The sequence below is a fragment of the Neomonachus schauinslandi genome, chromosome 3 (assembly GCF_002201575.2).
Source record: "Neomonachus schauinslandi chromosome 3, ASM220157v2, whole genome shotgun sequence".
NCBI lineage: Eukaryota > Metazoa > Chordata > Mammalia > Carnivora > Phocidae > Neomonachus > Neomonachus schauinslandi.
Window position 1 is genome coordinate 140182719 of NC_058405.1, and position 13527 is coordinate 140196245.

The 13527-nt window shown below is 37.5% G+C and overlaps 2 protein-coding genes across 2 annotated transcripts in view; one reads left to right on the forward strand and one right to left on the reverse strand.

Moving 5' to 3' along the window:
- The window catches only part of ZNF385B (zinc finger protein 385B), a 304024-nt gene that overhangs the window by 117497 nt on the left and 173000 nt on the right, over positions 1-13527 (reverse strand).
- On the forward strand, positions 2144-4103 carry LOC110591828 (importin subunit alpha-1-like). The gene has a single exon (XM_044913338.1). It carries the CDS (start codon positions 2264-2266, stop codon positions 3851-3853), a length of 1590 nt encoding a protein of 529 aa, XP_044769273.1. The 5' UTR covers positions 2144-2263; the 3' UTR covers positions 3854-4103.

Consider the following 13527-nt stretch of genomic DNA (forward strand, 5'->3'; position numbering starts at 1 on the left):
AAGAATGAACTTAATACATTTCTCTCTCCACCCAAAATGTGTGTGTAAAGAATAAGTGGTAATTAATTATGCCAAAATGTTTTGGTGTTATCAAAATTTTTTTAAAGGAGATGTGCCCATGTTTTTTAGATTATGTTCTCACCTAATGCTAATATGATACCCACAGGATATTTGAAAAATTTGAAGTTCTAGAAGATTTTCATTGAAAAACTGTTAGAATTTCTCCATGGGTTCATTTTTAAAGCAAAAGTTAAAGGAAATTTAAATTCTAATATGTCTTCAGGAACACTTGAACTCGATTCTTCCCCTAGACAACTCTTCTCCTTATATTCTTTAGATTAAATGGTGGCAACTATCATAACACATGCCTTCAACCTCCCCTTTTCTTCTCACAGCCACACAGCCACACAAACACCGGACCCTACAGGTTTAATCTTCCACTATGTCTCAAATTCATCCCTGTGACTGACCACTGCCCTACTTCAAATCCTCATCTTTTCCCATCATCACTGGTTTCCTTTACTCCACTTTTATTCTCTTTGTATCCATCTCCCAGGCAGCTGCTAAAACAATTTTTCAAAAATCCAAATTGATTCACACAAATCTTCTGCTTAAATCCTTTTTTTCATTCTGTATCATTTCATCTACTCAAATAATATCTGCTGAGGACCAGGACCTCTGTGTCAGATCAACATACAATGTTGGGAACATGGCACAAACGAGACCAACAGGATCCTCATGCCCACAGAGCTTTGCCCTCACCATCGAATTTACACTAATATGGCTTACATGGTCCTCCAAGAGGAGACCCCTAACGACCCTCTGAGCTTCATTTCTCACCATCCCTGTCTCAAACATTACATTAGCAACACACGCCTGTTTATAGTTCCCTGTATACGTCATGCTCTTTCTCACCTTTGTGATTTTCTCCTACTGACCCTTTTCTCTCCTCTCCCACTTGATCTGCCTTTTTCTATGCATTCTCTGAGAGAAAGTCTCTCTCTGACCCACTCAGACTGGGTGAAGTATTCTTCCACTGTGTTCCTATATAATACCTACATTCTGTATCACTGTATCTATTATGTTGTAAATATCTGTATACATATATGGACACAATTCATTTTAGGTACATCTAGTTCTAGACAAACATTTATTCTACCAAATTCAAACATAATGACTCATATATTCAATGGTAAATTTAGAAAAAGTTGTTGGCAAAGAGATGCTGATATTAACAGAGTTACAATTCAGGGAAGAGGGCGGGCAGGAGGCAGGAGTTGTTTGGATCCCAGTTCTAATTCCATTTCCATGATGGACTTAAAAAACTCAGGCAGTTCAACAAATATAGAGTAAATTCAACGGACTGTCTTGTTCTAGTAATCTCTGCTGCACTAGTATGTTTGCCTTCCTGATTGAGGTATTAATAATTAAGTGTGTTGTGATAAAGTCTGGTCCTTTTGCTAGGGGAGAGGGTTTGAGGAAAAGCTCTTAACAGATGGTTTCAAGCATTCTTCATATGAGAATAAGGAACCCAGGAGAAAACTGTATATAAAAATATATTGAGGAGTACGGAGTAATCATTACTTGCAAATATACAATTATATATGGAGGAGAAGTCCTATACCATTGGGCTACTAGAGGAAAAACTAAGACTTTCTTTGAGACCTTCAGAACACTTCATGAGACAAAAAGCAGGCTACCCAAGCCCAGTTGGATTGAAGGGATCTTGTTTTTTAAGGCCAGTATCAGTGGGAAGTAAGCCAAAGCTGCCTCCTCAGATGAGATCTTGGAATAATTTCTTTTTTTTTTTCCATTTTAAGCTACTTCTAGTTCTAATTAGAGTAGATAATATAAAGTTGATTATACATCAACCATAAAATCTCATGGTGAAACATAAAGTCTCTCTAATAATAAGTGCCAAAAGTATCCATAAATATAGATCCTTTCCATCTGTAAGACCATTTACTGTAATTCTCTAATTATATAGAGCTGGTATCTACTTTACATAGAAACTTTGCCTCTGTATGTCAGTATATTTCTAGTAGAAAATGTGGCAACTAGACCTGTGCTCTTTTATAATTACTGATTTTGAGGAAAAAAAGCAGGTTAATGTAAGGGTTTATTAAAACCCTACGTAACACCGTCTTTGGGGTGATCCGTGGTGGACGTTTTGAGGGCAGCTGACCTGCAGCCTGCGCGCCCCGGACCGCCTTCTGTGGAAGCCTGAGCCGGCTGTGTAGCTTTCTCCCTTTGTCTCATAACCATGTCCACCAACGAGAATGCTAATTCACCAGCTGCCCGCCTTAACAGATTCAAGAACAAGGGGAAAGACAGTACAGAAATGAGGCGGCGCCGAATAGAAGTTAATGTGGAGCTGAGGAAAGCTAAGAAGGATGACCAGATGCTGAAAAGGAGAAACGTAAGCTCGTTTCCTGATGATGCTACCTCTCCACTACAGGAAAACCGCAACAACCAGGGCACTGTAAATTGGTCTGTTGATGACATTGTCAAAGGCATAAATAGCAACAATTTGGAAAGCCAGCTCCAGGCTACTCAAGCTGCTAGGAAACTGCTTTCTAGGGAAAAACAGCCCCCCATAGACAACATAATTCGGGCTGGTTTGATTCCAAAGTTTGTGTCCTTCTTGGGCAGAACTGATTGTAGTCCCATTCAGTTTGAATCTGCTTGGGCTCTCACTAACATTGCTTCTGGGACGTCAGAACAGACCAAGGCTGTGGTAGATGGAGGTGCTATCCCAGCATTCATTTCTCTGTTGGCATCTTCCCATGCCCACATCAGTGAACAAGCTGTATGGGCTCTAGGAAACATTGCAGGTGATGGTTCAGTTTTTCGAGACTTGGTTATTAAGTATGGTGCAGTTGACCCACTGTTGGCTCTCCTTGCAGTTCCTGATATGTCATCTTTAGCATGTGGTTACTTACGTAACCTTACTTGGACACTTTCAAACCTTTGTCGCAACAAGAATCCTGCACCCCCATTAGATGCTGTTGAGCAGATTCTTCCTACTTTAGTTCGTCTCCTGCATCATGATGATCCAGAAGTATTGGCAGATACCTGCTGGGCCATTTCCTACCTTACTGATGGTCCAAATGAACGGATTGAAATGGTTGTGAAAACAGGAGTTGTGCCCCAGCTTGTGAAGCTTCTAGGAGCTACTGAATTGCCCATTGTGACTCCTGCGCTAAGAGCCATAGGAAATATTGTCACTGGGACAGATGAACAGACTCAGGTTGTAATAGATGCAGGAGCACTTGCTGTTTTTCCCAGCCTCCTAACGAACCCCAAAACTAATATTCAGAAGGAAGCTACGTGGACAATGTCAAACATCACAGCTGGTCGCCAGGACCAGATACAGCAAGTTGTGTATCATGGATTAGTCCCATTCCTCGTTGGTGTTCTCTCTAAGGCAGACTTTAAGACACAAAAGGAAGCTGTCTGGGCTGTGACCAACTATACAAGTGGTGGGACAGTTGAACAGATTGTATACCTCGTTCATTGTGGCATAATAGAACCATTGATGAACCTCTTAACTGCAAAAGACACCAAAATTATTCTGGTTATTCTGGATGCCATTTCAAACATCTTTCAGGCTGCTGAGAAACTAGGTGAAACTGAAAAACTTAGTATAATGATTGAAGAATGTGGAGGTTTGGACAAAATTGAAGCTCTACAAAACCATGAAAATGAGTCTGTGTACAAAGCTTCATTAAACTTGATTGAGAAGTATTTCTCTGTAGAGGAAGAGGAAGATCAGAATGTTGTGCCAGAAACTACCTCTGAAGGCTATACGTTCCAAGTTCAGGATGGCACTCCCGGGACTTTTAACTTTTAGATTGTACAGCTGAGGCAGAAAGTTGTTTGTTGTGTACTCTGTTCGGTAGAAGTTTGTCTTACTGTTTCTCTACTAAGAACTCTTTTTAAATGTGTTTTGTTATTGTAGCACTTTTTACAAGGAAACTCTACTTGACCAGTTCCAAACTGTACAACCTGTATGAAGCTCCTCCTCTCAGTGGGTTTCTTATTTCTATGTGGAATCTCCTCTCTTGCAGTGTCCTGTAAATAAAGATTAAATTCCACTCTTTTCTTTAAAAAAAAACAAACAAACAAAAAACAAACCCTATGTAAGTTGTATAACTTCTTATTGGAAAAAAACTATAATTGCTTTTTAATATAAAAGTTTAGATAATTACATTTCAGTGTTTTTAGTACATTACTAAGAAGAATACTAGTTATGCCCACAGTAAGGAAAATATAGTACATTACTAAGAAGAATGCTAGTTATGCCCACAGTAAGGAAAATAATGAATAAAATAATTGCTCTGTGGTCTGAACTGTCTGTTAAAAACAAAACACAAAAAACAAAAACCCAAAACAACAACAAAAAAACAAACTCACACACACACCAAACAACTTGTGGCCATGAACAAATGTTAGTGTGCTTGAATTTCTGTAAGTTTTCTTGGGCTGGTATACTTAATTCTCATAATGTTTGTAAACTAACTTATGTCCATTTTTCATATTAAGAAATTATTACATTTTTTTCTGCTTTGGCAATTACTCATTATTTAATTACATATTTATGTGGTGTTACTGTTGGCTAGACACCTCAGACATTACTTTCCTTAACTAGTGACAGTACTCTGAATATGGTATGGGTATGTGTGTGTACATATGTATGTCTGGGCATGTATCCATATACACAGCAATAGATTCTTCATACATGTTTACATTTATGTGTCGCATATTTAAGTACTATAGACTCACTCTTTAGCTCAAATCCATTTCCACACTCACTCAAATATTTCTCTTAAGCATCTACCATGAGCCAGGCCCTGTGCTTATCCTGAGTGAGACATCGTCCCTGCTCTCCAGAATCTAGCAGGGAAAACAAAACAAACATGGGACAAAGACAATGACTGAGTTATATATAGGTAATGTGTAACTCTCCTTTCTGAGTACATACTACAACTAAAACCAAATCTTAAAACTATAACAATTATACACAAAGCAGACTGTTATAGTAGGTATAGTCATCTTGCCTTCTCAAATCAAAACCATCAGAGAGTATGCGTGGGTGTCTGCCCATATGAGTAGTCACACTGAGACCATCTATGAGGCATAGAAAGAAAATGATTTTATGTTACCATACACCTTACTTATCTATATATTCATAATTGCTCTGCCCAGATGCCGAGAACTATTCAGGATCTACTCAAGTCATTAGTATTATTAATTCCCAATCAAGACAGTTCAGAATTTACTAACTCATGTACCTAGTGGGAAGCATTCCTTTTACCTTTCAAAGTCACCAGACTGTGTTCCTGAAGCCTGAAAGTCACATTGGGCCTTCACTGTTTGTTCAGCTGATCACAAATCAGAGGTAATGCCATTTACATTGCTAATAGACTTTGCTCCAAAGTATGTTAACTCCAGGTTTGGTGCAGTTTCTCCTACCCGAGAAAAGCTTATTTGACCTCCTGCATGAAACTTTAACTAGAACTAATTATCTGAATAAGAACATTTCCTTACTGGTATATCCACAAAAACATACACATATTAAATCTAGAAATGTATGAAATTCTCTAATTAACTATTCCATGTGAGAATTAGGACTAGTGTGCAAAACAAATTAAGGTACGTATTATTGATTTATCCTGACATACACATTAGATGACCCGACAAATCTGGGCATATTAAGAGAGCACCTCCCAGTCATTATGATTGACATAGCTTATGTGACAATGACCTCTTATGTTAGGCTTTTAGAATCAGACTAATAGAAAAAATATGTATTTTGGTTGAGATTACATTCTGCATAATGTGGAGAAAAACTGCAAATAATTGGACTTTTCTGTATACCAAATTTCAAGCAGTTAAATCTTTGCTTCTTTAATGTTCCTTTGATCACAGTTATTAGCATATTATTGGCTTACTGGTGTGAAATGAAAAACAAGAATTCCAAATTCAGTTTACTTTATTAACGAGCACTAAATGACCTCAAACCAAAGCCAGATAAAAAATCCCATTGGTGTGCTTAATGTATAACTAGTAGAGTTTAAAATATCTGCTAATTGCTAACTGTTTTAATCTGTTGCTTGAGTAGGCAAGAATAAATATACACATGCAGAGACAGATATTCAGGTAACAATTAAGGTGCTTGTATCTCATATTATGAATTTTATAACACTTATAAACTTGTAATGTATTTTGAGATCAGCCAATAGTGTACATAATTTGAATAATATTTTATCAAGTCCAATAAAATGTATAAATTTGGTTTCACAGTTAAACTCAATACAATAGGATTTGATATGTGCTTAAAAATAATAACCAACAATTCTGAACATTTTTCTGTGTAGGTCTATGCTGATTTCTATGCATTACATAATTTAATTTTCATTAGTACCCTATGAGGTGGACTCTTACTATTTCCATGTCATAGAGAAGATTGAGAAATTGTAGTGAGTTAAGTAACTTGCCCACTTACTGTTAATAAGTGACAGAACTTGGACTGAAGCCAAAATTGAGTGATTCCAGAGCCAAATTCCAGCTCATATACAGTCTGCTGTGAATTAGAAATTGGAAGGCCTGGAATGGTCTCAGTATCAATCAATTATTAGCCTTGAGACCTTAGGGAAATTACTGAACTTCTCCAAACTTCAATTTTCTAATATATAAAATAGAGCTGATAACATATCCCAAGCATTCCTTTGGAGTTGCCATAAGGATTAAAGAGATAATGTTAGCAAGAAAACTGTAGAGTGCTCTACAAATATCACTTTATTATATTGTAGTATCTTAACATTTTGCAACTCCCAAGGCATTTTGTGGGGCTAACCAATGACATTGACCAAATATCTCCTTAGAAAAAGAGACTTTAGGAAGCCACCAGAGCAATCTTCTCCTGTAGGGAGGTTGTCCAGGGTGGCATAGGGTAATTAGAAAAAAATTCACCCTTTGTGGGTGCCATGATAAATGAAAGAGAGGTCAGTGCTAAGGACTGAATGTTTTTATTCTCCCCAAATTCATATGTTGAAGCCCTAACCCCAGTGTAAATATAGATTGGAGACAGGGTCTGAGAGTTAGAGTGGTAGTTAAATGGGGTCATAAGGGTGGGGCCCTAATCCAATAGGGCTGATGCTCTTTTAAGAAGGGGAAGAGATACCAGAGTACTCTCTCTCTGCCATGTGAGGACACAGAGAGAAGGCAACTACCTGCAAACCAGGAAGAAAGTTCTCACCAGAAACTGAATTGGCAGGAACATTGATATTGGACTTCCCAGTCTCCAGAACTGTGAGAAATAAGTATTTGTTGTTTAAGTGACCTGGTCTATGTCTATGGTATTTTGCTATGGCAGCCCAAGCCAGCTAATACAACCAGTATTTTGTTCACCCCTCATGTTACCAATATCATCAAAAAGCAGGGCCACCTGAGCCCTGTCCAGCTGCCAGGTGGATGACAGTGTGGTCTGACAGATCACATGAGTGGCTGACAACTTGTAGTTAGGACCCATGGCATGTAAGAATGTCCTAGGCAAGCTTAGCGTGAATGGGGCTCAGTATAAACTGCTTTGCCTAGAATAAAACTGTCCAAGTTTAGCAGATTATAGTAAGTATCCTCAGGAAAACAATCAAACCAAACCAATAAAAAAATGAAAAAAGTTCCAAGAATGCAGTCCCATGTTTGTAAATACAAATTATTGCCAAAAGCTTGAAACTGAATCCATGAAAAGAACAGTGGAAAAATTCTGATTAACAAAATTACAACTGAACAAGCAAAAAATTTCTACATTAAAAGTAAGTAGCATAGTTCACTTTGTATCTTCCCTTTTTCACCAGAGCACAGCTATTTTCTAAATTAATCTACCAGAGTTTCCTCAGCTAGAAGGGTAGTGAGCTGAAGTCATTACATATAAAAACAAGCACACATTGAAATATTACTTCTGCAGCTTCTTTTCCTTAGGATGATATAAACCTTATTTCTTGGGAGTTGTGTTTTAATTTACAAGAAGATAGGCAAGTTTTCAAATGAAAACATAGCTTCCCAGGAAGATTTGTCCTAAAATCTGAGTAATGTAAAGCATAGTTGATAAAGTATTTCCACTTACCTTCTCCTTTCACATTAATCACCTTCCAGCTGATTTGATTCTAGATGAACATTTATTCCATGTGAGGCACTATTCCAGGTGCTTAGAGCAGGGTCTACCAGTTTTCTTGCCAATCTCCCTGATACCAGGAGTATTAGTTTAGCAAGTGCTTCCCAGATAAAGAAAGCATTTCTCAACTTCCCTTGCAGCTAGCTGGGACCACATGACTAAGCTCTGGCCAATGAAATATGAGTTCAAGTGATAACTTCCAGGTCATTCCCTTAGAAAAAAAAGGTGTGTTTCCTCTAGCTTTCCTCCCTCTGGTGGCCTGGAATGTGGAAGTGGTGGTGAGCTGAGCATGCAAAAGGAATGCAGACCACAGGTGGCTAAGCAACAAGATGGAGGAGCCTGGCCTCCCAAAAAGCTGTTATACCATTTCTGGATTGTCAGGTGAGACAGAAACAAGCCTCTGTTGTGTGAAAGCCATTGTATTCTTGGGCTCTCATTACAGTAATAATGTATCTTGTATTTTCATTAAGGTATTTCACTGAGGTATTACTATCCCAGTTTTACCAGAGAATTGAGGTTTAGAGAGATTAAAGAACTTTCTTATAATCACACAGGTGGTAAGTGGTAAAGCTGGAATTTTAATCAAGTGCCTTTTCCATTAGATCTTTTTTATACTAATAGAGAGAAAATTACTAATTTATAGAAAATCAGTATTGTGCAGTTTTCTAATCCCTGATCTATTAATTTGATAGGATTATAAAAAGGCTTCAGTTTCCTTGAATTAGAATCTATGCTACAAATCCCTATTTTTCTATTTTTTTTTTTATTTTAAAGATTTTTATTTATTTATTTGTCAGAGAGAGAGAGAGAGAGAGCACAAGCAGGGGAGCAGCAGAGGGAGAGGGAGAAGCAGACTCCTCACTGAGCAAGGAGCCCGATGTGGGACTCAATCCCAGGACCCTGGGATCATGACCTGAGCCGAAGGCAGACGCTTAACGACTGAGCCACCCAGGCATCCCTCCCTATTTTTCTAATAAAGTGCCTGACAGTTACCAATTCCTCCAGGACCTACCCCTCAAAATATGTTCCATTAGAAAAAATTATATAGAAAAAGTATGCTGATTCTCCCGGACTATAAAGTGGAGGGCTAGTCAGAATGCTCTAATAATTTACAAAATAATATACTGAAAAATCACAATAACTCAGAAACAGATCAGAGGTTTTTCTGGTATGCATTTTCTTCCCTGTTATCCTTATATTAACACATAAGTTTGTTCTCAGAAAGAACCATACGTGCATTCACTCACCATTTAATAAACATTTACTGAGTGCCTAGTTTATGTCAGGTACTTCTTAAAATCCTGGGGAAACAACAGGAAACAAACTAGACAAAGTCCCCACATGCACGGAGATTGTACTCAAATGCATCTACTGTAGGTAATATCCTACACAAATGAACATAACAGGCTTTCAGTGTGTGACAGTAATTCATATATTTTTAAAATAAACTTTGTTTTGGAATAATTTTAAATTTATAGAAAAATTACAAAGATAATACAGAGAGTTCCATATACTCCTCACTCACTTTCCTCTAATGTTAACATATTATTACCATGGTACATTTATGAAAATGAAGAAACCAATATTGGTACATTTCTATTAACTAAACCCAGAATATATTCAGATTTCACTAGGTTTTATTGTTGTTGTTGTTGTTGTTTTACTAATTTCCTTTCTCTGTCCAGGACCCAATCCCAGACTACCACATTACATTTACACCTCAGGCTTCCTTAGTTGCCTTTAGTCTGTGATAGTGTCTCAGTCGTTCCTTTGTTATCATGGCCTTGACAAGTTTGAGGAGGTATTTTGTGACTGTCCCTCAATTTGGGGTTGTCTAATTTTTTTTTCATAATTGAATGGGAGTTTTTTTTTTTTTTTTTCTTTTTAAAGAATATCACAGGGGTAAAGTGCCCTTTTCATCACTTCGTACCAAGGAATAAATGATAACAATATGACTTATCATGAGTGATGTTAATCCTGATCTCTAAGGATTCCTGGTTTTGTTTGTTGGAAAATATTGGGTGTGCTTCTTGCTACTGAGATAAACTCCATGTCTGTAAGTCTGTATTAAAATATAGTAAATTTATTTGGGAATACATTCACACACACACACATACCCACATGCACAGGACTTAGAGGCAGTAAAATAATGTTAGGTATAGAATGGCAAAATGAATTCTTAAAGGCTCCATTTCTATCTTTTATATTCAAGATGCTAGGTCTTAAAGAATTTACATATAAGCATACTCACTCTATCAGAACGCACTTTGGAAGGCTCCCTAAAAGAGATCATCATCATCTTCACTCTGTCCTCAAATCGACAGCTTGGCACACAGAAGTGGTGACTGGTACTGTAGCAGGCATTTTGAATATCAGGGCCATACTTTAGCATTGATAAAGTATTGAGCTAAAAAGAACCTGGATTCCTTAATGACTTTGTGGAGCATCAGGCAAACCCTGGATTGCAGACCTCAAGACTTATTTTGTGTGGGAAAAAAATACACTATCTGTTTAAGCCATTATTATCAGGGCTCTGTTTGTGAGTCAAATGCAATTCCTAATATAGGTAGTTTGGAGAAGAGGCAGAGGGAAGTAAAATTTACTGAGAGCGCTGTGTCCCAAGTACTTTATATGCTTTTAGTTCATGTCATCATCAAGACAAAACAAATTTGAAAAAATTAAAAAATCAACGACACTAAAACTCATGCATACGTTTACAAAGCTCAATATTAAAACTGAACCAGAATTGGATGTCTGTGTGGCTCAGTCAGTTAAGCGTCTGCCTTCGGCTCAGGTCATGATCCCAGAGTCCTGGGATCGAGTCCCGCATCAGGCTCCTTGCTCAGTAGGGAGTCTGCTTCTCCCTCTCCCTCTGCCTGCTGTTCCCCCTGCTTGTGCTCGCTCGCTCTCTCTCTGACAAATAAATAAATAAAATTGTCAAAAAAAAAAAAAGCTGAACTGGAATTTAAACCAAACCATGTTTTCCCATCACAGCATGCTAAAATGTCTTGTTTATCATAGGTACCCAGACCTATGTTGATTACTAGCAATGGGTATAGACACATATTATTTTACTTCACTCAACAAGTAATATAAGACAAAATTTAAATAAATAATATGACATATATTTAAATACGCAACAAAACAGAAACATGCATCCATAGTTTGAGTCCTCCCATTTCTCTCCATGACTAGCACCTCAAACAGTACAAGTGGCATCAGGGTGACTTCAGGAGTGAAGCCTCAAACTTATTGTCCTCAGCCCATATATAACTATAGATTTTCTCTCAGGGCTAGAATGGGAAACCATACAGACCACCCATCAATCTATCTGCCTACCTTTACATTCATATGCACTGAGCATCTACCATATGCTGAACAACCTGTTAATTCCTGCATACATAATTTTGACTAAGACACAGCTCCTATTCTCCAAAGGCTTACAGTTCAGTAAGAGAAACAGAAAAATAAATATGCAATTAGAATAGAACAGGGTTTTTCAAGTTCAGCACTAATGACATTTTGTACTAGATTATCTTTGTGTGGAGATCTGTGCATTGTAGGATATTTAGCAGCATCCTGGCCTCTACTTACTGGAGGTCAGTAGCACCCCAACCCTTTCTTATAACCGAAAGTGTCTCTAGACACTTTGAAATGTCAAAGAGCACTTGTCAAATGTTCCCTGGGGGTAAAAATCACACTTCTAACTCCTATGTCTCCCCCTCTCCCATACTTTATTGAGAACTGCTGTAACAGAGTACAAGCCACCATAAAACCACAAAAGATGGGCATCTGACAACAGAGGCCTGGGTCAGAAAAGTTTTCTGGAGGAAGTAAATCCTTAACAGTGGCTTGAAAATTCCATAAAATGCAGCCAGATGAAGTAAATGATTATATGTGTTTTTATATGTGTATCAAGAAGGCCTTCTAAGTATGTGCAAAGACTCAGAGTTTATAATGAGTATAATCCATCTGAGAGAATAAAGGTAGTTTAGCATGTTTGGAATGGGAGGATGTATAAAAGGGAATTGATCTTTCTAGAACACACATGTGAATAGTTCCTAAGTTCTACTTGGAACTACCTGTGTCATGGCTTCTCACAAAATTCAGAATCCTTATGTCATATAAAGCCTTTTCCATTTGTTCCAGTCATCCTTTGCATATTTCATCTTATCCTTACATTCCAGCCACACAGGCCATCTGTTAGATCCCGAGGCTTTATATTGACTTTCTCCCACAGGCCTGTGTTCTTAGACCTCCAGCCCCTACTCATCTAGAGAATGATATTCAAACTCAGTTCAAGCATCTTCTCTAAAGTCTTTGTCAATCTTCTTCCCCCCACTGAGCCCAAATAGGACTGACCACTCCTCTTTTGGTGCCTCCCAAAAGATATATAAGGTATATTTGTATAACTTATAAAATTTCTGTAATAGTATCAAACTGCTTTATTGCATGCATTAGTTTTTATAGGTGTATCTCCTATTGAACTATCAGCTCCTTGAAGACAGGGGCTGCTTTTTATTATTATTATTTTTTGTCTCACTGAAACATGGTATTTATCAGGAGCTCAATAAATATCTGTTGAATGAATCCACTCCAAGCCTCTATTAATACCAGTGAGGGAACAAGGCCTGGAGAAGTTAAAGGACTTACCCAAGGTCACCCATCTAATGAGTGGCAGAGTGGGGACAGAAGCTGTGGCCTGACTTTAAACTAGGGCTCTGAGCATTGTCCCAGATGCTACTTCATCTGTTTGAAAAGAGAGAGCCCAGGGCCCAACTCTATGGCTTGCTAACTTGGTTGAACAACGTTTTGATACTGAAGTGACTATGTGATGGGAACAAATTTTTTTTTTCTGATTGAGAGAAAAAGTGCGCTGGATAGTTTTACAATGATGTATTATTTGATTTTATTCTCATCTTCTTCCCTGCTATTTGCTCCTTCTACCTGGTTGACTTCACCAATTAGCATTTAGTTAGATATTTTCAAAAATTTCAAAATCCGTAAGTAGATATCAGCTGAAGATAAACTAAGTGCTACCACATTCTTCTTGTTGCCAGAAGGAAAAAAAAAACCTGTCTTGGATGAAGAATTTACCATACATATTTCATACATCAATAATTATTAGTAGGTTGAAATTGTTTTTGTTTGTTTTTGCTGTTTAAAGATAACAATAAAAAAAAGAGAGTAATAAATTCTAGTCTCTCTTGGAATTATGTGATTAGGTTGCCAGATATGAGGAGAATAAATTTGTATTAGGTTACATTTTTTTTTTCTAAATGACCAGAGAGATAACTAGCTTGTCCATTTCATTCATTCATTCACAAATAAAACAGAACATTTAACTGGTA